Source organism: Notolabrus celidotus, chromosome 19 (assembly GCF_009762535.1).
Source record: "Notolabrus celidotus isolate fNotCel1 chromosome 19, fNotCel1.pri, whole genome shotgun sequence".
NCBI classification, from domain to species: domain Eukaryota; kingdom Metazoa; phylum Chordata; class Actinopteri; order Labriformes; family Labridae; genus Notolabrus; species Notolabrus celidotus.
The window spans coordinates 1018259-1041881 of record NC_048290.1 but is presented as its reverse complement, the minus strand read 5'-3'; the positions used below and the strand labels follow the sequence as shown (position 1 = coordinate 1041881).

Sequence of the window (23623 nt, the reverse complement as noted above, 5' to 3'; positions counted from 1 at the left end):
TTTGAGTTCAGGCCTTAGACTTTCTTTTTACTATCTTGTAAACTTTAAATCCGCCTCCCGTCCCTCTTTGAACGTTTCTCTCTGCGGCGAGAGGAAGTCGTCTTCGTCTCTTTGTCGCGAGCAGTTTGATAAACCCTGATCTTCGTCTGTCAGGCGCCGCTCCTCTGTCTCCTCTCATGTACACGTTACACGTTAGCACACCCACTCAGCACAGAAGAATATGATAATAATAATAATAATAATAATAATAATAATAACACTATAAGGTAACTTTGCTAAGCCCCTCCCCCTCTGGCGTTAGGCCCCTCCCATCATGTGGCCCACCCCTCTGATAGCCTCATCCTCTTCACCGACGGACTGTGCCGCTCGTCCTGATTGGACATGGGTCGCAGCAGGAAGTTGTCGTTGATGTGGTGATCCTCGCGGTCCTCGCTGCCTTCGTACGAGCTCCCGCAGCTGGACGCCGCGCTGTCGCCGGGGGAGCGGCCCGGCTCGGTGGGACACCGGCCCGCGGCGGAGGAGTATCCGGATGTGTGGATGCCGCCTCCGAGTCCGGCTCCCATCATGCTCCGGTTTCGGGGAGGGGAGGTCGGCTCGGTCTTGATTTGGAGGTGCTGGTGTTGCTGGTTCATGTTTGAGTCCTGAAAGTTCCTGAGAACGAGAGAGAGAGAGGAACGTCAGGTACCTCACACCTGAGACCTTTGAGACCACCAGGATCCTCTCAGAGAGACAAACCAGATCTTAAACCAGGTCTCTGACAGTCGTCAAACACACACACTCACCCCATGTGTCCGTGCTGCAGGTTCTGGATCTGCCAGCTCGTCATTGAACCAAGACCAGAACCGAACCCGAGAGCGGACAGGTCGCTGCCCTGGGAGAACTCTGAGACACATACACACACACACTCTTAGTAATCACATCATACGTTAAAGCAGCCTGCATGTGTGTGTGTGTGTGTTCCTGCTGAACTCACCTGAGCCGTAGGAGGAGAGACTGGATGCATACCCTCCCATCCCCTGACCCGGCAGAGTCTGAGCAGAGAGGGACACGGCCGGGGTGGACAGAGTCTGAGCCGTCTGAGAGTGATTTATTCTCTGGTTCTGAAAAACAGAGAGAGACGAGATCATCAGAGAGAAACACGCAGAAGAAGAACTCTGAACCGTCATGGAGTCTAAACATGTGACGCATCGAAAGGCGGGGAGAACATCAGACTCATGGGCCGGTATTTATCAGTCGGAGTGGATCTGGGAACCACAGCGTACGCATGACCAGGTGTTGATATAAATGGTGTCTGAAAACTAACAGATGGAACCTCTAACAACAGAAGAAGTTGTCAGGGAAGTTATATTTGGGAGAGCACACCTCCCATCTCTTTCATGTGGCGGGGAGAGTGTCAGCGAAGACTCCTGCCCTTCCACATGTGTATGTGGAATGCCAAAGCCTGAGGTGGGGAGAGGACACCTCCCCATTCTTTCATGTGGCGGGGAGAGTGTCAGCGAAGACTCCTGCCCTTCCACATGTGTATGTGGAATGCCAAAGCCTGAGGCGGGGAGAGCACACCTCCCCTCTCTTTCATGTGGCAGGTAGAGCAGCAGCAAAGACCCCTGCCCTTCCATTTGCCAACGTGGAATGTAAAAGCCTGAGGCGGGGAGAGCACACCTCCCCTCTCTTTTTAAGTTGCTTACATGAAAAGTAAAGGCAGGGAGAGCAGCAGCACTACATCTTGTGCTATAGACTTAAAAAGTGTGCACACGAAACACAGGATGCTAAAGATGGAAACTAATACACACAACAACAACAACAACAACAACAACAACAACAACAACAACAACAACAACAAAGGTAAACATATGAGATGTTATAAGGTCTATAAAGGAGGGATGTTTCCTCGTGTGAACGTTTACTTTGATAGTTCTCCTTTAAATTAAGAAATACTCACCAGCATGAGATCAAAGTCCTCACACTGCAGCGCAGCGGTAAAACAAAAACCAGGTTCCATGCATGAATACCAGACTCTATGGACTCTATGGACTCTACGGACTCTACAGACTCTACAGAGTCTACAGACTCTACAGACTCTACAGACACTACAGACTCTACAGACTCTACAGACTCTACAGACACTACAGACACTACAGACACTACAGACTCTACAGACTCTACAGACTCTACAGACACTACAGACACTACAGACACTACAGACTCTACAGACTCTACAGACTCTACAGACTCTGCAGACTCTGCAGACTCTGCAGACATGTTTAAATATGAGGTGATGTGACATGAAGGACCGTGAAGGTGGGTGGAGTTACTCACGATGGTGGGCATGTTGTTGCACTTGTTGGAGGGGGGCATGAGGGTCCTCAGGTCTGGTTTCCGGCTCATGTTCATGTGAGGAGGACTCTTCTCCTGCAGGTTCTTGGAGACGCCTCCAGGAGAGAGGAGGCCGGGGGAGGTGCAGTGACTGCTGTAGCTGCCGTTCACTGAGGAGGAGGAGGAGGAGGAGGAGGAGGAGGAGGAGGAGGAGGAGGAGGAGGAGGAGGAGGAAGAGGAGGCTCGACTTTAGAATCAGACTTTAAGTTTAATAAATAACATTTATTAAGAAGGAGGAGAAATATTGAAATCAGTTTAATGTTTTTACTTTGAGTCACTCCTTACTCTTCTTAAAGAATAGAAATAAAGTTCAGTCTTACCGACGCTGGAGACCACCGAGCCCGGCAGCTCTGATCCCATCAGTCCTAAACACAGAAACACAGAAACACACGGTCAGGAACACAGATCAGACTTCACGCCGTGTTCATGGATCAGGTTCATGGATCAGGTTCATGTTCACACACCTGCGTTTCCAGCGCTGGAGGGTCTCTGAGGGGACATGCTGTTCCTCTGCAGGGACGGGTGTGTGTGTGAGACCGGCAGCAGGTTGTGGTTGGAGAGACCGCAGCCGACGGCGGGGTGAGAGTACAGCAGACCGCCGGGGTTACCGCCGGGGAGGGAGACCCCCATGTCGTAGTTAGAGGGAGGCAGACCCTGCTGGATTAGGAGCACAGATTACCTGGTTAACACCTGGTGGACTTCAGGGATTAACCTGTGAGGTAGAGGCGACAGGTACTCACGCAGAGTCTCTGTCTGTTGATCATCAGGTCGATGTCTTCGTTGATTTTGCGGTATTTGTCCTCAGACTCCGGACTCTGACCGGCCGAGTCGTCGGCCTCGATGTCCGGGCTGTCACAGCCGTTTAATCCTTTCTTACGCAGCGTCTGATCAGAGGAGAGAGACACACAATAATCAGGATTAACATCCACACTCACACTCAGACTCTCAGCTGATCGGCTTCAGAGCTGCAGACATTACTCCACTTATTGATCAGTCAATCTGAGGGACAATCAGCTGCAGAGGTTTCCATCATCGATCTGAAAGGCTGAACATTCTCTGGTTTCAGCTTCTCAAATATGAAGATATGTTTAATTTTCTGGCAGGGAGAGCAGCAGCAAAGACCGCCAGAGGTCCAGAACAGAGCGAGCATCAGTGACGACACATACCACTCTGGTTAAATCAGAGGAATAGATTTTAACAAAATAAAAGCTTTTAAGGAAGTCTTGGAAACATTTTCTCAACATCAACAAGAATCAGAATTTCAGAAATTGTAAAATGTTGAAAACAAAATATTTTTGAGGTTCTATAATTTAAAATAAATACTGCGTACATGTGAAAATGTATTGGGATTAATTTAAACAATTACAAAAAATTTGATCTTATATTAAAAACTTTGAAAATGTGTTTTCTTTGAGAGTTATCTTTTTTTTTAATTTATGATTTATAATAAATATAACAAAAAATTAAATAAAGTTTTAAATAATTTAAATGTCTTTTATGCATTGAATAATTAAAATAATTTAGATTAAAAAACATAAAAGTGAAAGTTGCAGCCTTTAAAGGCCGACATGTGTCACTTTGATTTTTACACGATGCAAAGATTTAAAAGTTTTATTTCTTGAGGGTTTTAGAGTTTCATGATTTTAGTTTAAATCTTTGCTTTTGCATGAAATCTGTGACACAGAAGAAGCCGTCTTCTTGAAGTCTGAATATCCCAGATTAAACATCATTTCTCAAACTGAGAGAATTTATTTTAATTTATTAAAACCACAAAGATTATTATTTCTCTTTATCCTTTCATATTTCAGAAAACTTATTTATTCAGTCTGGCTTTTATGGTTAGGGTTTAACAATTTTATTTCTTACCTTTTAATAATAATAATTAATAATTGTATTTGTAGAGCACCTTTCAAAACAAGATTACAAAGAGCTTCACATGGGCAGAAAATAAAACAGGCAGATCATAAAAACACACAAGTCAAGATAAAGAAATAAAACATATTTTAAAAGAAATAAAATTCCCCTTAAAGAACTCTAAAGGAATACATTTAAAATAAATTTCTTAACTTCTTTACTGTAATATTGATTTAAATGTTGCTTTATTATTTAAGTAATTTTAACTCTTATCTTATTCTATTTTTATGTATTTATTCATTCATTCACTTTTTATTGATCCACTCAGTTTTATTCTTTATTTCATTTTAAACTCTTATCCTTTTTAAATCTGTTTATTTTAACTATTTGTATTCTTCATTTTGATGCTTTAACTTGTTTTAATTACACATATTTTATTTGTATTATCACAGCAGACTTCATGAGCATGCCTGTCCTTTAAATCAAAGATGTAACGCCTGCTTCAACCACAAGAGGGCGCCATGTGAGCAGAAGTAAAAACCCCTTGACGCCTCTCACAGTGAGTTCGGTGTGACTGAACACAAACAGTAGGAAACATGTGAAAGTGGAGCTTGATGAGAAATAAAGTGTGTGTTGTGGTTTGTATGTCTCAGTGAAGGAGAGTGAAGTCAGGGCGGACGTGTCGGACATGTCGGTTCAGACGAGGACTCATCCCCTCGTGTTGTGAAATCTCTCCTCTAACTCAGGTATCAGATGATGGTTACAACATGTCTGTGTCTGCATGTTTGAACTCCTTAACTTTCACTTTTATTTCCTGTAATGTCACACCTTAAACTAAAACAAACAGAACAAACACATCAATCTGACTCCCTGCAGAATGAAGGGAGAATAATGAGTCTCTGATAGACTCAGATTATTATTCAAGTGTCTGAAAACATCACAGAAAGGATCCTGCAGAAAGACAGAGACTTAATGTTGAAATGTTGACGTTGCAAAGGCGCCAAACTCCACTGAGTAAAACTACATTTTAAGAACATGAACGTGGGAGCTCCTGGTGAACCGCTGCTTTGATTGGTGTGTTTGTTTGAGCTCTGGTGTTGCCGTTTTTTAATATAAAGTCAGTTTGGATGCAACACAATCTATCAGAGATTAATATAAGACAAGCAAATCATCCAACAGAGAGTACGACGCTCCTAAATCCTGCACTGTGAAATTGGTGTTTTTGTGAATGAGGTTTGGTTGACGTGAAACAGAAGATTTAACGCCTGTTTTTAGATTTTAAAACAGCGTCTTACTCTTTAATTTAAAGGTTTATCCCTGCAGGATTCTTTGGGAAACTTCAGCTTGAAGCCGAGTATTCCTAATCTGGAGTAATCGTACTTTTATGTAAGTTTAAAGTCACAGTCCTCCCCCCTAAAGTCAGCGTCTGTGTGTGTTGTACAGTATGTGGTTTGGCCGTCAGTCTCCTGCTTCAGCACTTCACAGCCCATTAGTCCAGTCTGTCACTGGATCACTGCAACACACACACACACACACACACACACTGGGCTCAGCGGTTGGCCCAGTCCAGCTATCCCACTCATCCCAGTCATGTCCACCTGTTTGGCTGTGGAGTGAAGGAGTGGGGGTCTGCAGGGGGGAGGACGGGGGTGAGGCAGCCACCACCAATACTCGCCTGGCGACCGGAGCGATGGCCGTAGAAGGCTATTTTTTGCTCCTCGCCGGAGACTCTCGTCACTCCCATCCCTCCCTCGCAATCTGTCAATCTGGCTCGTCTATTAAAACATAAAACCGACTCCAGCAGCCCACTTTCCCCTCTTCACACACACACACACACATACACACACACACAGACACACACAAACACACACTCTCCACATCTCCAGAATACGCCCACTGCTTCCTTTTTCAATAAAAGAAAAGGAGCTGGTGTGGGTAACCTCCTCGATGCAGCCCGGAATAGATCGCTCCTCTAAACCTACGACGTCTGAAGTGTTTGTTCTCGTCTCTGCGGCGGAAATAAACGCCGTGTATCATCTTTACATTAATCATTCAGGAGCTACAGATGATCGAGACGGGATTATTTGGAGTGGTGTGATCGATACATGTCTGGTGTTTACTCTCTTTAATCTCTGTTTTTGGTCTCCACCACCTCCCGAGGGAGTTTCCTGTCTGTGCAGCATGTTATACATGATTTAAAGAGTGAGAGAGTGATCAGCTGGTCTTGTTAATATTCATAGATATTGAAACCATTATTGAGACTCCTGAACATCCTGAGTCTTTATCGATGACCTCATTAATACTTTTCTATTATTTGATGATAAGACGAGACAATATGTCATCATGGTGGAGCGGCCTTCTTCCTGTTCCTGAGCGTCCAATCATCAGTTTCTACTGTTGTAGGTGCTTACTTTACATCACTTCCTTTGCTTTACATCTGTACCTTTACTTAACATAACTTCCTTTACTTAACTTCACTTCCTTTCCTTTACATTCAGACCTTTACTTTACTTCACTTCACTACCTTTGCTCTACAACTGTATCTTCACGTCACTTCTTTACTTTACGTCACTTCCTTTACTTCACGTCACTTCCTTTACTTTACGTCACTTCCTTTACTTCACGTCACTTCCTTTACTTTACGTCACTTCCTTTACTTTACGTAACTTCCTTTACTTTACGTCACTTCCTTTACTTTATATCACTTCCTTTCCTTTACATTCAGACCTTTACTTTACATCACTACCTTTGCTCTACAACTGTATCTTCACGTCACTTCTTTACTTTACGTCACTTCCTTTACTTTACGTCACTTCCTTTACTTCAAGTCACTTCTTTACTTTACGTCACTTCCTTTACTTCACGTCACTTCCTTTACTTTACGTCACTTCCTTTACTTCATGTCACCTCCTTTACTTTACGTCACTTCCTTTACTTTACGTCACTTCCTTTACTTCACGTCACTTCCTTTACTTTACGTCACTTCCTTTACTTCATGTCACCTCCTTTACTTTATATCACTTCCTTTACTTTACGTCACTTCCTTTACTTTACGTCACTTCTTTACTTTACGTCACTTCTTTACTTTACGTCACTTCCTTTACTTCACGTCACTTCCTTTACTTTACGTCACTTCCTTTACTTTACGTCACTTCCTTTACTTCACGTCACTTCCTTTACTTTACGTCACTTCCTTTACTTCAAGTCACTTCTTTACTTTACGTCACTTCTTTACTTTACGTCACTTCCTTTACTTCACGTCACTTCCTTTACTTTACGTCACTTCCTTTACTTTACGTCACTTCCTTTACTTCACGTCACTTCCTTTACTTTACGTCACTTCCTTTACTTCACGTCACTTCCTTTACTTTACGTCACTTCCTTTACTTTATATCACTTCTTTACTTTACGTCACTTCTTTACTTTATATCACTTCCTTTACTTTACGTCACTTCCTTTACTTTACGTCACTTCTTTACTTTACGTCACTTCTTTACTTTATATCACTTCCTTTACTTTACGTCACTTCCTTTACTTTACGTCACTTCTTTACTTTACGTCACTTCTTTACTTTACGTCACTTCTTTACTTTACGTCACTTCCTTTACGTTATATCACTTCCTTTACTTTACGTCACTTCTTTACTTTATATCACTTCCTTTACTTTACGTCACTTCCTTTACTTTACGTCACTTCTTTACTTTATATCACTTCCTTTACTTTATATCACTTCCTTTACTTTACGTCACTTCCTTTACGTTATATCACTTCCTTTACTTTACGTCACTTCTTTACTTTATATCACTTCCTTTACTTTATATCACTTCCTTTACTTTACGTCACTTCTTTACTTTATATCACTTCCTTTACTTTACGTCACTTCCTTTACTTTACGTCACTTCTTTACTTTACGTCACTTCTTTACTTTACGTCACTTCCTTTACGTTATATCACTTCCTTTACTTTACGTCACTTCTTTACTTTATATCACTTCCTTTACGTTATATCACTTCCTTTACTTTACGTCACTTCTTTACTTTATATCACTTCCTTTACTTTACGTCACTTCTTTACTTTACGTCACTTCTTTACTTTACGTCACTTCTTTACTTTACGTCACTTCCTTTACTTTATATCACTTCCTTTACTTTACGTCACTTCTTTACTTTACGTCACTTCTTTACTTTACGTCACTTCTTTACTTTACGTCACTTCCTTTACTTTATATCACTTCCTTTACTTTACGTCACTTCTTTACTTTACATCACTTCCTTTGCTTTACGTCACTTCCTTTACTTTATATCACTTCCTTTACTTTACGTCACTTCTTTACTTTACGTGACTTCCTTTACTTTACGTCACTTCTTTACTTTACGTCACTTCTTTACTTTACGTCACTTCTTTTCTTTACGTCACTTCCTTTGCTTTACGTTCGTACCTTTACTTTACGTTTGTTCCTTTACTTTACGTCACATCATCTACTTTACGTCACTTCCTCAGAAACTAGCCTCAGATGGGACATCTTAAAGCGAAGTAGTGTTTACCTTTGACCGCTCATGAGAGCATTTTTATGTTAACGTAAGAATATCTCGACTTCTTTACGTCGGTGTTAATCTAATTTGGAGAACTTCTGGCAAATAAAACCAACCAAATATTAATAAAAAGAGGAAACTTGGAGGAAACATGAAAAGCCCATGGATGATCTTTTCTTGTGTCCTGTCACATTATTTATAGAGACCCTCTCGAGGTTTATCCTCTGACTTCATGAAGGAGTCCCCTCCCCCCCCTCCCCGGTTTGGAACAGCTGATGTGAACACTGTCAGAGAACCGGTCGGGTTTGTTCCCTCAGTTGTTCGTCGTCACTCTGAGATAAACGCAGTGAAGCAGAACATGGAGTATTTAGAGTGTAAAGTTAGTGTGACGTGGAATCACTCGAGCTGAGCTCCTTCAACTGTGCTGGAGTAAATTATCTTTATGCTGCGGGTCAGGAATGTGTGTGTCGGGGTGTGTGTGTGTGTGTGGTGGCAGGTGGTTTGAACAGCTTCCTGGAGACAGCTGAAGAGGGAGGGAGGAAGATGCCATAATATCACCCCCCTCCCTCCCTCCTGCTCCTCCCTCCCTCCTGCTCCTCCCTAACCTTCCACACCTCCGCCCTCTCCGCTTTACTTTTCCATCGATCTGGTTTTTCTGTTTTTACACTTCCAGGTCCTTCTACCGCACTCTTTTTCGTGGGTGGTCTCCTCCTCCTCCTCCACCTTCTTCACCACATCTGAGGATGCTCTGAGGAGTACATGTGTGCAGCAGTGTACTCGCACCGCAGTGTGTAAACACGACGCGGCGCGAGTAAAAGTCCTGCAGTTTGTAGAAGTGAAGCTTCAGTGTGAGATTGATGTGAATCTAAAGACTGAAATCTGATGATTCTCTTGAATCTGATCTGGGGAGGGTTCATATAGATTAATGTTCAGCCAAGGGGGAACATGCTGAGACTCAGAACAAAGATCTTATGAAGGATCTCTCATATTTAAAGTCAACGTAAAGATGCTACAAGACGTGAGTTCTTCTTAGGAGATGGGAATGGTGCTGATTGTTTGATTTTGTCTGTCTGTGTTTTGCCTTGGGACTACGGCTGAAGTTTAGCATCTGTGCTAAGCCCAGTGCATTTACATTGATGCTCAATGCATTAATGTTGATTAATGTGCATTGTCTCATTTCAATAAATAAATAAATGAAATGAAATGACTGAAGTGAGCTTTACGTACAAATTCGTGTCACATTCAATGCTATACTCGCTTTTGAATAATTCGTGCCGCAACGGCCAATCATGGGGAACCTTTTAGGAGGTATGATGTGAAGAATGGACCGGCGGGGGTTCGAAACCAACAGTTTTTTTTATTTCTAATTGAAACTGGAATAAACACAAGCTTGCTTTGAGGCAAGTGAGGGGGAAGGAAGTTGCCCCAATTAGCATCACCGGCCTCTCGGCGTTGGGTACTTGCGTACACACGAATCAAGCGAGTAAACACGAAACATTCTTGTGTTCAAATAAAGCGAGCAAATGATTTTACTCACGCCTGGTGTGAGCATTAGAAGCATGTTAGCATCATTAATGGAAACCTTAATCTTAGAGGACTCACGTTGCTGCCTCATGAAGCCGCGTTTATTCTTCGTACGCCTTCGTGAGCGCGACATACGCGTTTCTCAAAAGTGTCTGCATCGTCCTGCAATACTCCTCCGTAACACTTGGGGGCAGTGTGGTTTCAAGTCGACTGTTTCCTGTCCTGCTGTGTTTTGTTCTTGCTTTTTCACAGCGACTCTGAGATGTCAGGTTAAATTGAAGCTGAGACATGTCGCCCCGTTGATCAGACAGAAGTTATTACAAAGAAGGAAAGAGAGGAGACGTCAGAGGAGATGGAAAGTATAGAAGGGAACATGATGCTGCCTTGTGGACCAATCACAGGGGGTGGCATACGCATTCGTGAGCACTATCTGCGTCTCTTTTCAGTACTCCTCTTAACCACTAGAGGGCAGACCGCTTTCTGTGCTTCTTCATCCATCTTTATTTTACCACAGTGTCAACAGGCAGAGCTGAAACGTGCCGGATTGATTTGATTGGACATCTCTGACGTCACCTTTGCTATTTAGAAATAATCACTGTTGTGCCGAGGGTTCGACCAATCAGGATTGAGTATTAATCACAGACCTATGTGATCCGTTTCTCTTCGTATGAAAAGGTTTGATTAAAACGTGATTCAATGAAACTTTACGAACACAGTAACAGGAAAGAAACCTCCTTAAAGCCTGAGACTGACTCAAGAGGGAAACATATAAAAGTTTAGAAGAAGAAGAAGAAGGAGAAGAAGAAGAAGGAGAAGGAGAAGAAGGAGAAGGAGAAGGATGTGGAGGTTGTGGGGAACTAAGGCTCGGTTACTCAGCCTTAAGTTGCTTCTCTTCCTCCTCTTTATTTTCCTCCAGCGGCTCACACAGTCATACACTCATCCAGCAGGCAAACCACACTCACACACACACACACACACTCACACACACACGCTCACACACACACGCTCACAGCCCCGTCATGTCTATTCTTAGCTGTGTACCGGGCTATTTTTAGACCCACTACCGGTTTCCAGCCATTTAGATGGGCGGGATCGCAGCCAACACAAAGGAACTGGACTAACTCTGCGAGCATATGTGAGCGTCACAATGTGTGTGTGTGTGTGTGTGTGTGTGTGTGTGTGCTAAAACTTCATCTGTTTCTAATCTGAAACACACACACACACCCACACACACACACCCACACAACAGAGCAGCAAAATAAGGTTAACAGAGCAAAAGTGAGGAATGCAGAACTCCTCTGATTTAAAAATAGCAGCAAAGTTCCCAGGCTCAATGAACAAATACAATAAGCTGATGGTTATCTAGCACACACACACACACACACACACACACACACACACACACATGGGGGGGCAACATGCCAACACGCCACATGAGGGGAAAAAAAAAGATGACCAAAACAAAGGAGCCTCTCTTCGACTGAATTCCTGTCTGACAGTTTTTTCATGGGGTCGAGTTTTTTCACAGCTTTGTGCTCACACTCCTCACACTCCTGAAAACACACACACACTCCACAAACTTTAAAACCAGCACCTTTCATCCTTTCTGTTATTATTCAAGCTGAAAGAAAAATCAAAGTTCCTTTTTTTCCAGCGTCTCATTTGAGAGGATTCTGGAGTTTTTTGAAGGTTACGTGATGGAAAATTGAACATGTTCGACTCGATGACTGACTCATAAAACAACTCCGGTCTGAAGACGTCACTGTGGGCTTTGAGAACAGACACTGAACGCCGTGATTGGACATCTTATAGACATTAGTGGATTTGTTTTTAGATAAATAAGAGGCTGAAACGTCATCCGGTGCCCGCTGAGAGGTTCCTTATGTTACTACAGGGTCCTCTCTCCCTGTCTGCCGCTCTCAGCCAAAGCCTGCTGATTTGTGATCTGTCAATACTACTCAGACTGCAAACAGGAAGTCTTCTGCTTCTGTTACAGGCCGCTCTGTGTTTGGTATGTTCTCACTTTTTGAGTTATGTGTTGTTGGAGAGTTTCTGAAGGCTGCAGTAAAGATGTTGTCTTACTGTTTGTTTTAAAGGGGAACCTGGAGTGTGTGTCTGCAGAGCCTGAGCTGCAGATCTAGCACCCTGTTTCCACCATCGCCTGTATAAAAGATGGACGCCACCATATTGGAAATGCTAACTCAACCTAACTTTGCTTGATCTAGTGTGAGGCAAAAAGGTGGAGTTATGGCGGCATTTAAGCCTGTCGCTAACAACTACAGGGTGCCCGCCTGTCAGTCAAGTAAGCCACGCCCCTAAATATGCAAAACTCATAATCTTAATATCTATTAACCCGGTACAGAGGGTGCTGATAGATAGGCTGTAAACATGTTTATTTCTGCTGTTAAGATCGGCTTCTTTGAATGGGTGTGTATGTGGTTTCCGACGCTTTTGGAGCCAGCCTCTAGTGGACGCTCAAGGAACTGCAGTTTTTAGCACTCCTGCATCAGCTTCATTCTCTCACCCAGAGGTTGATAGTAAAAATGGTTACACTACACACTAAAAACCAGGTTAGACACTACAAATGTTTTCATTGGTGACCACTAGGTGGCGCTGTCTCAAACAACAAAAGTCTTGGAATTGCAGCCGCAGAAATTCAGTCCTGAATCTGCAGACGCATGCTACTCACAAGAACAGCTCCATTAAAACCTGAGAAGTCTTTCCTTTGCATTAAAACAAATCTGTTCTTGGGGTGCTGGTGGCCTAGTGGTCTAAGCGCCCCACATACAGAGGCTACAGTCCTCGTTGCAGGGGTTGCCAGTTTGATTCCCGGCCAGTCCACCATCTCCTGCATGTCTTCCCCCTCTCTCTACTCCCCACATTTCCTCTCTCTCTTCAGCTGTCCTATCAAATAAAGGCAGAAAAGGCCCAAAAATATATAACTTTGAAGATCGGCTTCTTTGAATGGGTGTGTATGTGGTTTCTGTCACTTTTGGAGTCAGCCTCCAGTGGACGCTTGAGGAACTGCAGTTTTTTTTAGCACTTACGCATTGGGCTTCATTTCTTACGCCCGGAGGTTGACGGTAAAAATGGTTACACTACACACTAAAAATAGGAGCTCTAGGACTCTAATAATTCAGTCCTTGGTGACCACTAGGTGGCGCTGTCGCTAACAACAAGAGTCCTGGAATTGCAGCCGCAGAAATTCAGTCCTGAATCTGCAGTCGTCGTTTTTGCAGACGCATGCTACTCACAAGAACAGCTCCATTAAAACCTGAGAAGTCTTTCCTTTGCATTAAAACAAATCTGTTCTTGGGGTGCTGGTGGTCTAGCGGTCTAAGCATTCGATTCCCGGCCGGTCCACCATTTCCTGCATGTCTTCCCCCACTCTCTACTCCCCATGTTTCCTGTCTCTCTTCAGCTGTCCTATCATAAAGGCACAAAATTGAATCTGTACTGGGAGCTCCCAACCCTTCCAAGTGCATATGTGGAAGGGCAAATCCTGAGGTGACTGGTTTAAGATTTCAGCCTAGACTGTACAATTCTGGGATGATGAGGTATTTGTTAATTATTTGAGACATGACATCCCTACAGGCTGAAATATAATGTGGGTACAGATTAATTATTTCTGTGGCACATGTTAAAGGGTTAACTGAGTTAGCAGACTTATCAAGTTATATAAAGAAATCATTGTATATAAAGTTAAATATCAAGAGGTCATATTGCCCGGATCTTGTCCAAATATTAAACCCTGAAACATTATTTCCACACGTGGTGTAGAGCCAGGCTAGCTGTTTCCCCCTGCCTCCAGTCTTTATGCTAAGCTAAGCTAACCCCACCCTTCCTCCATCTTCACACGCAGCTTTTAAGAGTTTCATCTATTTTCTGATCAAAGTCTTCAAACTTTAAAAACGTCAGCCCGGGGAGAACCTCCTCTTTCTTCCACTCTGGCACGGCGTCTCAGACCTTGGCACGGCGCGGTGCCATGTGTTGTTGTTTTACCCTCAGAGGTTACACATGTTTCTCAAAGACTTCTATCCCCTCTCATCCTCCATTCAGAGAGCCGCAGATTAAACCTGCTGCTCTGGCAAAGAATCCAAAGTCAGCAGCTAACACGGGAATCACTGCGAGCATGTGCGACGGCTCGAGACCTTCAGGTGCTTTTTAAAACCTCGACGACACGACGCGTGCATCGTGTGTCTTTGTTTCTGTCCAGGCTTAAAGAGACAGCGGCGTTCTCTACTTCACATTCATGCATCTCAAACATCAACATGTCCTACCCTGCTTTATTTGTGTGTCTTTTAAAGTTCATGCAGAGGGGTTTTAAGTCATTTCTAAATCATGTGAAAGCACTTTGATCTGACATTTCTTAGGCTAAGTGGTTAAAAAGAATCATCAGATATGATGCACGAAAACATGTTTCTACATTTCAAGGACTCTCCTGTTTTATTTGGGAAACTTCTGCAGAATTACGACCACTCTTTAGCATTTAAAGCTGTAAATTGCATCAAGGTGAAGAGTTTGCATGGCTTAGGGAAATAAAAACACAGTAAATGTTAAAGCATCAGACTGAACTGTGATGAAAGTGTCGTGTTTTATCACCCAGAAGCGCCAGAACATGAAGATAAAAGTAAGAGAATGATCTGAAAGCTGTAAGTTGGGTTGGCGTCATGAGGATTGATGAGAAGGATGAAGTATAAGGGAATAAAAATGCAGAGCTGCAGATTATATGTGACTTTTTAACGCCTGTCAGCACCGAGACAAACGAGAGACACTCCTCTGAACTCCCAGGAAGGAAAGCGGAGGGTTAATGTGACAGCAGGTGAGTGTGGACGCTGCAGTCAGTGACAGTAAATAAGTGGGCTGGGTTGCAGCCTGTGGATTCTCAGCAGAGATGAAGAAGAGGCCGCTGGGCAGATTAGAGTAACGAGCTAAACTGGATTGCAATAGATTACACAGGATTACAGAGCAAGTAAGCCCGGTTCTGACGGGGCCGGCCAAGAGCCCATGTGGTGGGCCGCGTGGAGGGAAAAGCTCAGGTGCAAGCACACACACACCCACACACCCACACACATACAGGCTGAACACGTGCACACATGAGCGCTCGCAGCGTCCTGAGGGTTCTTTATTCTAAAGGTCTGCGGACTTTCATGACCCGGCTGGAGTGTGTGATCCGAACACACACTGAAAGCATTTTAATGTTTCAGAGAAGACAAAGGATGAGCGGTGATGAGCGGGGGGGAACACGAGGAAGAGAACTTAACCTCCTCCTCCTCCTCCTCCTCCTCGTCAGCCGCAGCAGCTGCAGCAGACTCGGCCTGATCTCTGACTCCTGACAGCTTAGGGTTGACCTTGTTGACATGTCATGCTTAGCCCTAGAGTCCAGTGTGTGTGTGTGTGTGTGTGTGTGTGTGTGTGTGTTAGCATGTGTCCAAGCAGGCACACACTTGCTATTGTGTTCTCCTAACACTCTTACGTAAGCCGAGGCAGAACAAGGGTCAGTTTGGTGCGCAGCCTGACTGTGGAGCTCTGGACCTGAATAAGAAGCTGATTCAGATTTCCTCTGATGCTGCGTGCACGAAAACTACGACACGAACAATTAGAAGCTTAGTGATATGACGCAGCATGCTCAAAGCTTTACGTTTATTCATCAACCTGTGCGTCTCTGTCTTGTCGTGTTGAGTGTGTTTACATGGACTTCAGCATCCCAGTTATTAGCCTTATCCCGGTTCTGATCATATTGGTGATATGGCGTTTACTTGCATGCAGAGAAACCTGGTGTACACCATAAATACTTGCATCCCCGTTCCTGATTACTGCGTCTTGTTTGCACAGACGCCTGGGAACGCCTGCCACCGTGTCATACTTCCTGTATCCTGTACGGTGGTCTGCAGCTGTCAGAAACCAAGTTGAGATGTATTCATGCTGCGGGATCCTGTTCTTGACTTCTCCAGGTAGCAAACTCAGGTTTCTAGAAACCCGATTAAGGGCTAATCCCGGTTCCTGGAGTCAGATACGATGTTTGAAGATACTCAAGTTCATGTAAATACGATCAGTATTGGTTAGCTTCTGTTACTCTGAGGTTCAGGGGATCATTTGGATCGTCTGTATGTCCCGTACATGTGCCTATAAAGTTACTTTATCTCTTAATAACATGAAATACAAAAACTTCCACACGACTCTGTTCCTGGAGCTCCCTGCCCTTCCACGTGCGTACTTGGAAGTCTAAAGGTGGGCAGAGCACACCTCCACTCTCTTTCATGTGACAGGGAGAGCAGTAGCAAAGACCCTTGCACTTCCACTAGCGTACTTGGAAGTCTAAAGGAGGGCAGAGTACACCTCCACTCTCTTTCATGTGACAGGGCGAGCAGTAGCAAAGACCCCTGCCCTTCCACTAGCGTACTTGGAAGTCTACAGAAGGGCAGAGCACACCTCCACTCTCTTTCATGTGACAGGGAGAGCAGTAGCAAAGACCCTTGCACTTCCACTAGCGTACTTTGAAGTCTAAAGGAGGGCAGAGTACACCTCCACTCTCTTTCATGTGACAGGGCGAGCAGTAGCAAAGACCCCTGCCCTTCCACTAGCGTACTTGGAAGTCTACAGAAGGGCAGAGCACACCTCCACTCTCTTTCATGTGACAGGGAGAGCATTAGCAAATACCCCTGCACTTCCACTAGCGTACTTGGAAGTCTAAAGGAGGGCAGAGCTCACCTCCACTATCATTCGTGTGACAGGGAGAGCAGTAGCAAAGACCCCCGCCCTTCCACTAGCGTACTTGGAAGTCTAAAGGAGGGTAGAGCACACCTCCACTATCATTCATGTGACAGGGAGAGCAGTAGCAAAGACCCCTGCCCTTCAACATGCGTAACTGGAATGCCAAAGTCTGAAGGTGGGCAGAGAGAATACCTCCCCTCTCTTTCATTTCATGTGCATACATGACAAGCCAAGGCGGGGAGAGCATCAGCAAAGATCCACAGAGTATAGAACAGTCATTAAATGATTAAAATTAGTGAAAAAGGAGCTTTCAGACTTTCTAGAACTCAAGACAGCATCTAGAGATATCTTGTTTTTGTCCAACCAGAAGTCCACAGCCTGAAGATCTCTGGACTCATTGATATCAAACAAACTCGTTCAGCTTCTTCTCCCTTGATTGACTGATCATGTAATCAAAGGGTTGCAGCTCTACCGCCAGTTCGGGTGTGTGCGTGTGAAGGTCTATTACTCACGTCCACGATGTCCGAGTTGGTCCGGCTCTCGTGCGGCTCGTTGTACTCGGTGTATTTGAGCAGAACTTTGTCCATGTCGGTGCTGGCGTACTGGAACAGCTTGTTGGTGCTGTTGAAGATGATGAGGGCGATCTCGCAGTCGCACAGTACGCTCAGCTCGTACGCCTTCTTCATCAGACCAAACTTACGCTTGGTGAAAGTCACCTGGAGGGGAAAGGAGGAAAAGGTTGGCGTTGGATCTCGACAGTCATGGTCCCCAGAGGATAAGGCCTAGGATCCTGTGACTCTACCTGGAGTACATGTTTGCTTGTAAGTGGAATACATCAGCAGGTATGGAGATGAAATTTGGCAGAAATATTCATGACACCCAGAAGATAAATCCTACCAAGTTTGGTGATCATCTGATATTTAATATAGCGCCACCTAGAGGTTAAAGTTGATCGTTTTGAGTAAAATATCAGGAGAATTTAGTCCAGAGGATTGTAATTATTAGCATGCTATGTTTGGGGAACAGTATCCACTACATTCTTACCATTAACTGTATCAAATATGGACGTAGCCTGAGTGATGTCACCCATTGGTACACCGAAGTCAAACAATGGGAGCGGCCATCTTGTCCCAGCTGTCATTGGGCAAGACATGGGGTACACCTTGGATTGGGTGAAACTAACTAACTAACTAGCTAAACTAACTAGCATGCAAGCGCCCCACATACAGAGGCTACAGTCCTCGTCGCAGGGGTTGCTGGTTTGATTCCCAGCCGGTCAACCATTTCCTGTATGTCTCCCCTCGCTCTCTACTCCCCACATTTCCTGTCTCTCTTCAGCTGTCCTATCAAATAAAGGCAAAAAGGTCCAAAAATATAACTTAAAAAAATGAAATAATAATTACAAAGAGAAGAAAGTTAGCATGCTGATTTAGCAGAGTCTCAAATAGCTGCTAGCATGTCTGCAAACTCTTCAGACTCTGCTTGAAGTTGGAGGTCTTTTGTCAGCGCTCCCAGACGTCCATTAGTTCCCATTTATTTTTATACCATATGAGGAAAAGCAGCGCAGACCATTAAAATCAAATGGCACTTAAACAGCATTACCACGCATTAATAATGTAACTAAATGCACACCTGGTGTTCACGGTAATGGATTGCACAATTCATGGGAGTTGTAAGAGTCTGGAAATTGATTTGAACTTAAAAAAAGGTAATCAATGTCTGCCTGAGGACGGGCGGAGAGCGAGCACTGAGAGCGGGACGGTTCCTGTTGGTTTGAACACCTGAGACGCCCGACCATCATCGCTGAGATTAAAAACAAGGTGAGGCCGTTAAATATACGCTGAAGTGAGTCTATGAAGGATATTTTTAAACAACACTTTAAGCTAATACTTGCACTGTATTTAATCCAGATTTATCTCCAAACATGTGACCTTATTTAACCTTTTTTTAAGTGATATTGCTAAAAACTGTCACTATAAAAATAGAACTTAAACTATATTAAACTATAAAATCTGATTGTTACAGATGACACTCGAATGCTTCTTTACACACACGCACATGCATCAGGATAACGGTCGAGGGGAGGACCACGATGAGGTCAGTCCTGCCCTGCTGTGGCGTCAGGGGTCAGGAAGCACATGTGCCTGCATTTCCTGTCATAACAGGAAAAGAGGAACCCCTCCCCCAGACATGACTTGTAAGAGTGTGTGCGTTAAAATGTGTGCATTTGTGGGTGAAAATGCAGAGGAGTCTCAGTGACGACGAGCTCTCGTCTTGTTATATCTTAGACCCGGTAGACCGGGTCGCAGCTTGTGAGGATCATATGACATTATATCATCAGTCTGAGGAGCTGCAGGGTGTTTTTGTGTGTTTGATAAATAACTTTAAGTATCTAAAGCCCTGAAATACAGAAAATATGTTTCATCTCTGGGTTTAATCGTCTGTTTTTTGGGAATCCAAACAAAATAAGACATCAGAAAAAGCAGATTTCCTAAAGAGAATCTAAAACTTGTTGCAGAAGTGGAAGATTTGCTGTGAGAAAGCAACCAAACACTGAAAGTGTGTTGAAGTTTTCACTGTTCGGCCAATCAGCTTCCCTTTTGGTGGCTGAATCGCTGCAGAAGAGCACAACTGTAGTGCCAAATTTTGTGCTTTTTGTCTAACATGAGTCTGGTCCTGCTGGAGGTTTCTGCCTGTTAAAGGAAGTTTGTCCTTGCCACTGTAACTTGCTAAATGCTGCAAAGTGCTCTGCTCATGGTGGATTAAGATGAGATCAGACTGAGTCCTGTCTGGATGGGACTGGATCTTATCCGGTCTTGATGTCGGGTCTTTGTTAATAATAGAACATAGAGTCCGGTCTAGATTGATTGATTGATTAAAACACTTTTTTGAGATTTTGAGACCAAAATTCAAAACGCCCAATAAGTTTTTGTCCCCCCACTCTTGCTACAAACTTTGAACAAAAGTCACCAAATTTGCAGGACACATGTAGATAAGACTCCTGAATGGCCCTGCCAAATTTGGTGCCATTACAACAGTAGGTGGCGCCGGGACGGATTCTCGAACTACGTACATGGGAAAGGATCTCTGAATGACTGATATTCTGAAAAATGTTGCTACACTTGGTGGATGAATTTCCAAAGACTGAATGTAACTCAGTTGATTCAACGAGTTCTTCCCATGACCGAGCAACCAGCCCACGCCTGCCTGCCACTGCACCACTCTGTCGTTCAGTTTGTGAGGTCCAACAGTGAACAAGCACTAGAAAATGTTGCTTTATCACCTCGGCTTTCTTGTATTTTTTAAGTCAAGTGTCTTGCTGGGTATTTATTTATCCATCCATTCAACTACTTTATCAGAAAGAAGAGAAAAGAAGGTGAGAGATCTCATTTTCTTGTGCTTTCTTTGCTGCTCAGATGAAGCAGATTTCAGAGACGGCCTTATTAGAAGGACCTGATTTAAAATCTTGACTTTTTTCAGGGCTTTGTGGAAAAGGGAAGAGTGTGTTGGAATAAGTCAATAAGTGGAGGTTTGTGCAGAGTTCAGTCAGAGTCTGAGCTCCCACAGTTATGTAGAGGAAAGTGAAGTTGCTTCCGTTTGCATGCAAATGACCCGAGTATACAAATTTGTGCAAACGACATGAAGCTAAGAATCTGCAGCAGGTTTTTGCATGTTTGTGTGACTGCTGCCTTCACATACATCTGATGAAAGTCATCAAGGTGTAACATGTGCACGTCTTTATACTCACATGTCTGTTCCGTTCATCCATAATCCGCGCTATCTGAATCTTTTTTCTCCCCATCCTGGCTATTTTGTGTGTTTCTCCTCTTTCGTCTTCTCTTCTGAATCCTTCACTCGACGTTCAGCTCTTCACTGTTTTTCACTTTTCAATCCCAAACTTCTGGCTCCTGAAAAAAACACACAAACAGAATCATCAGAGTCAGACACACACACACACACACACACACACACACACACATGCCTGCACACGGACGACATGAAGAGGATAAACTAGTTTAGGAGTGTGTCACACCTGCAGAGGTGGCGTGTCAACATCCACACATTTCCACGGTGATGGATCACAAACAGAAGCGTGTACGAACACAGCGTTTAATTAGGAGAAGCCGGATTACGTGTGGGTAGCATGTCATGTTATAATGCAGAGTTCAACCGCCATGCACGCACAGACAGGCTGCGTTTGATCTGTTTGTGTGCTCGTCCTGTACCCCCCCCCTCCACCCCTGACACGCCCCAGAGACACGGCCTCCTCAGGGGGTTAGCGTACCCTCAGGAGGAAGTGAAACACCCGGGTACGTCAGCAGCATGCAAATACAGAGGAGGTGGGAGTCTGGCTCTATCGGGCGCCGCGTTACAAACATCTGCAGGTTTTGAGAAACCGCATTTAAAGCCTGAGGCTGCGACGGGACCAGAGAGCGGGAAACACTCAAATAAAGAGAGATCTCTAAATAAAGCCGTGTCGATGGAGAGGTTAATTCTTTGTAACCGAGGTTAAAATGATGGTAGAGTTTAAAGGTTTCTTTGAGGAGAGAAAACAGCTTTCATTTCTTTTTAATGATAGCGTGTTTATCAGGCGGCTTCAGAGGAAATGATCTGTAGAGATGATAAGGTGTTCGCTTTACAGGAGCAGGAGATGAATCTCATCAAGGTGAAACTCACAGATGTTCAGGAGCAGAAGTCAACATCTTCTTCTCTTCTTTATTTAAGTTTATTATGTTTCTATGAAAGAGAAACCTTGGATACACAAAATATCTGAATATCAAAATAAAACTGAGTCTGTTGAGAGCAGCGATGACGAGCACAGGCGGCACAAAGAGGTGACAGAGTGTGTGTTATACAGTGCCACAGGCCTATCAGTGCATGCAGAACGTGTGTGAAACGTGTGTGTGTGTGTGTGTGTGTGTGTGTGCCATGTGACCCGTGTGTCGCTCCTGAAGTGGAGCTTAAGAGCTTGGGTCGCCGAGTTAACTGGATGTTCACACACGGTGAGACAGACGCACACAAACACAAACACACGCACACAAACACGCACGGCAGGTTTTCTTGGCAGCTCGGCTGACTGTCATCACGGCGGGTTGGATGAGAGAGAGAGAGAGAGAGAGAGAGAGAGAGAGAGAGAGAGAGAGAGAGAGAGAGAGAGAGAGAGAGAGAAAGAGAGAAAGAAAAAAAAAAGGCGTGCTTGCTTTTCAGGAGTTGCCAGCCCGCAGGCACGCGGGAGGAAATGGAGAATGAAATTGGGATTCGTGAAGACGTAAGAGGATGACGCAGGTGTGCTCTCTGAACAAAAAGAGGCCAGATAATGACTGCGGCGCTCCTTTCAAGTCCAAACTGTTCTTTATATGTTCTTATGTCTCTCCCTCCTCCTCCTCCTCCTCCTCCTCCTCCTCCTCCTCCTCCTCCTCCTCCTCCTCCTCATCATCATTACTAGAGTTATTGACAGCTGCATTTCATAAAACCAGATTGTTCTTATTATACGTTCAATTACACATCTTGGCATCTTCATGAACATCCTAAAACCTAGAAATACAAACTGATTTACAACACTGAATTTATGCAAGCTCCTGCAGCTGAGAATCCTCAACCATCATGTGTGGATTCATTAATAAGAGCGGCTGCATGGTCACCGGATTTTGCATGAAACATTTCAACTCCAAACCAAACCCAAACCCTTCATCGGGAGCAGTTTCTCCGCTTCTCTGCGGCTCAGTTCATCTAAACTTTTAACCGACTACAACACTTTGATAGCGGTTGTGAACGCACCCCCTCACAGCATCCAAAACCAACAATAATTCATCGCTTTGAGACCCACAGCTGCAGAAACTCTCATCCCTCTCTCCTCCTTTGAAAAGCTCAACCAGCAACCAGACACCAGCATGTTTACAAGGAGCGAAGAACGAGGAAACAGAAGAAGAAAACAACACAGATGCTGAACAATGCCGCTGTGAGGCCTTGACAAAGAGGCGTCACAAGCAGCTTTTCATTCTGCTAACAAGTGTGTGTGTGTGTGTGTGTGTGTGTGTGTGTGTGTGTGTGTGTTTGTCATCTTCCTCTGTGCCATAGTGCTCCATTGTTAACATTATCTAAAACTTGCCAATCAGCCAACACTGTTATACTTTAAAAAAATCTTCTTTCAACTCACGCACTTTAAAAGCATAATAATCCTGAGTCCTGGTCAAGTCAGATCCCACACCTGGTCCACACGCCTGCACACCTGAAGCAGGTGAACGTCTCCTGCAGCTCGCCCAGTTTGGTGAGCTTTGGCCACAAACGCTCCGTCACTAAGTGTGCCAGGTGGCGTTAAGAAGCGGGATTACAAAGTGGGATTATGAAACGGGGTTACAGGATGGCGCTACCTGGAATGGTGTTATGAAGATGTGTTACGAAGTTAAACTGAACATGTGACGTTAAACCTGTAGTCTGTTTAAATGGAATAAAATGATTAATAATTAGTGTTGGCTCAGGAGTGGAATTTACAAAGTGTGGTTCAGGAGTGTCTTTAGGAGGCGTCTTTACAAGGTGTCAAAGTGACGTGACAGAGTTGAGTTACTAAGGCCGATAAGAAGTCAGGTTACAAAGTTAGCTAAAAACGTCGTTAAGTGTTGAGAAGA

General features: G+C 44.1%; 1 protein-coding gene across 2 annotated transcripts; it reads right to left on the bottom strand.

The window, feature by feature from the left end:
• Nucleotides 1-311: 311 nt before the first annotated feature.
• Nucleotides 312-23254, bottom strand: mef2ca (myocyte enhancer factor 2ca). 2 transcript variants are annotated; one of them, XM_034709525.1, is made up of 10 exons: nucleotides 23159-23254; nucleotides 20746-20905; nucleotides 17510-17713; nucleotides 3114-3257; nucleotides 2838-3030; nucleotides 2694-2738; nucleotides 2317-2483; nucleotides 974-1100; nucleotides 783-882; nucleotides 312-651 (listed from the first exon to the last, which is right to left on the bottom strand). In XM_034709525.1, the coding sequence occupies exons 2-10, from the start codon at nucleotides 20797-20799 to the stop codon at nucleotides 312-314; spliced, it is 1374 nt and encodes a 457-aa protein (XP_034565416.1). In that variant the 5' UTR covers nucleotides 20800-20905; nucleotides 23159-23254. The 2 variants fall into 2 exon arrangements, with proteins under 2 accessions (XP_034565416.1, XP_034565417.1); XM_034709526.1 differs by having other exon boundaries at nucleotides 2838-3027.
• Between the last annotated feature and the right edge of the window lie 369 nt (nucleotides 23255-23623).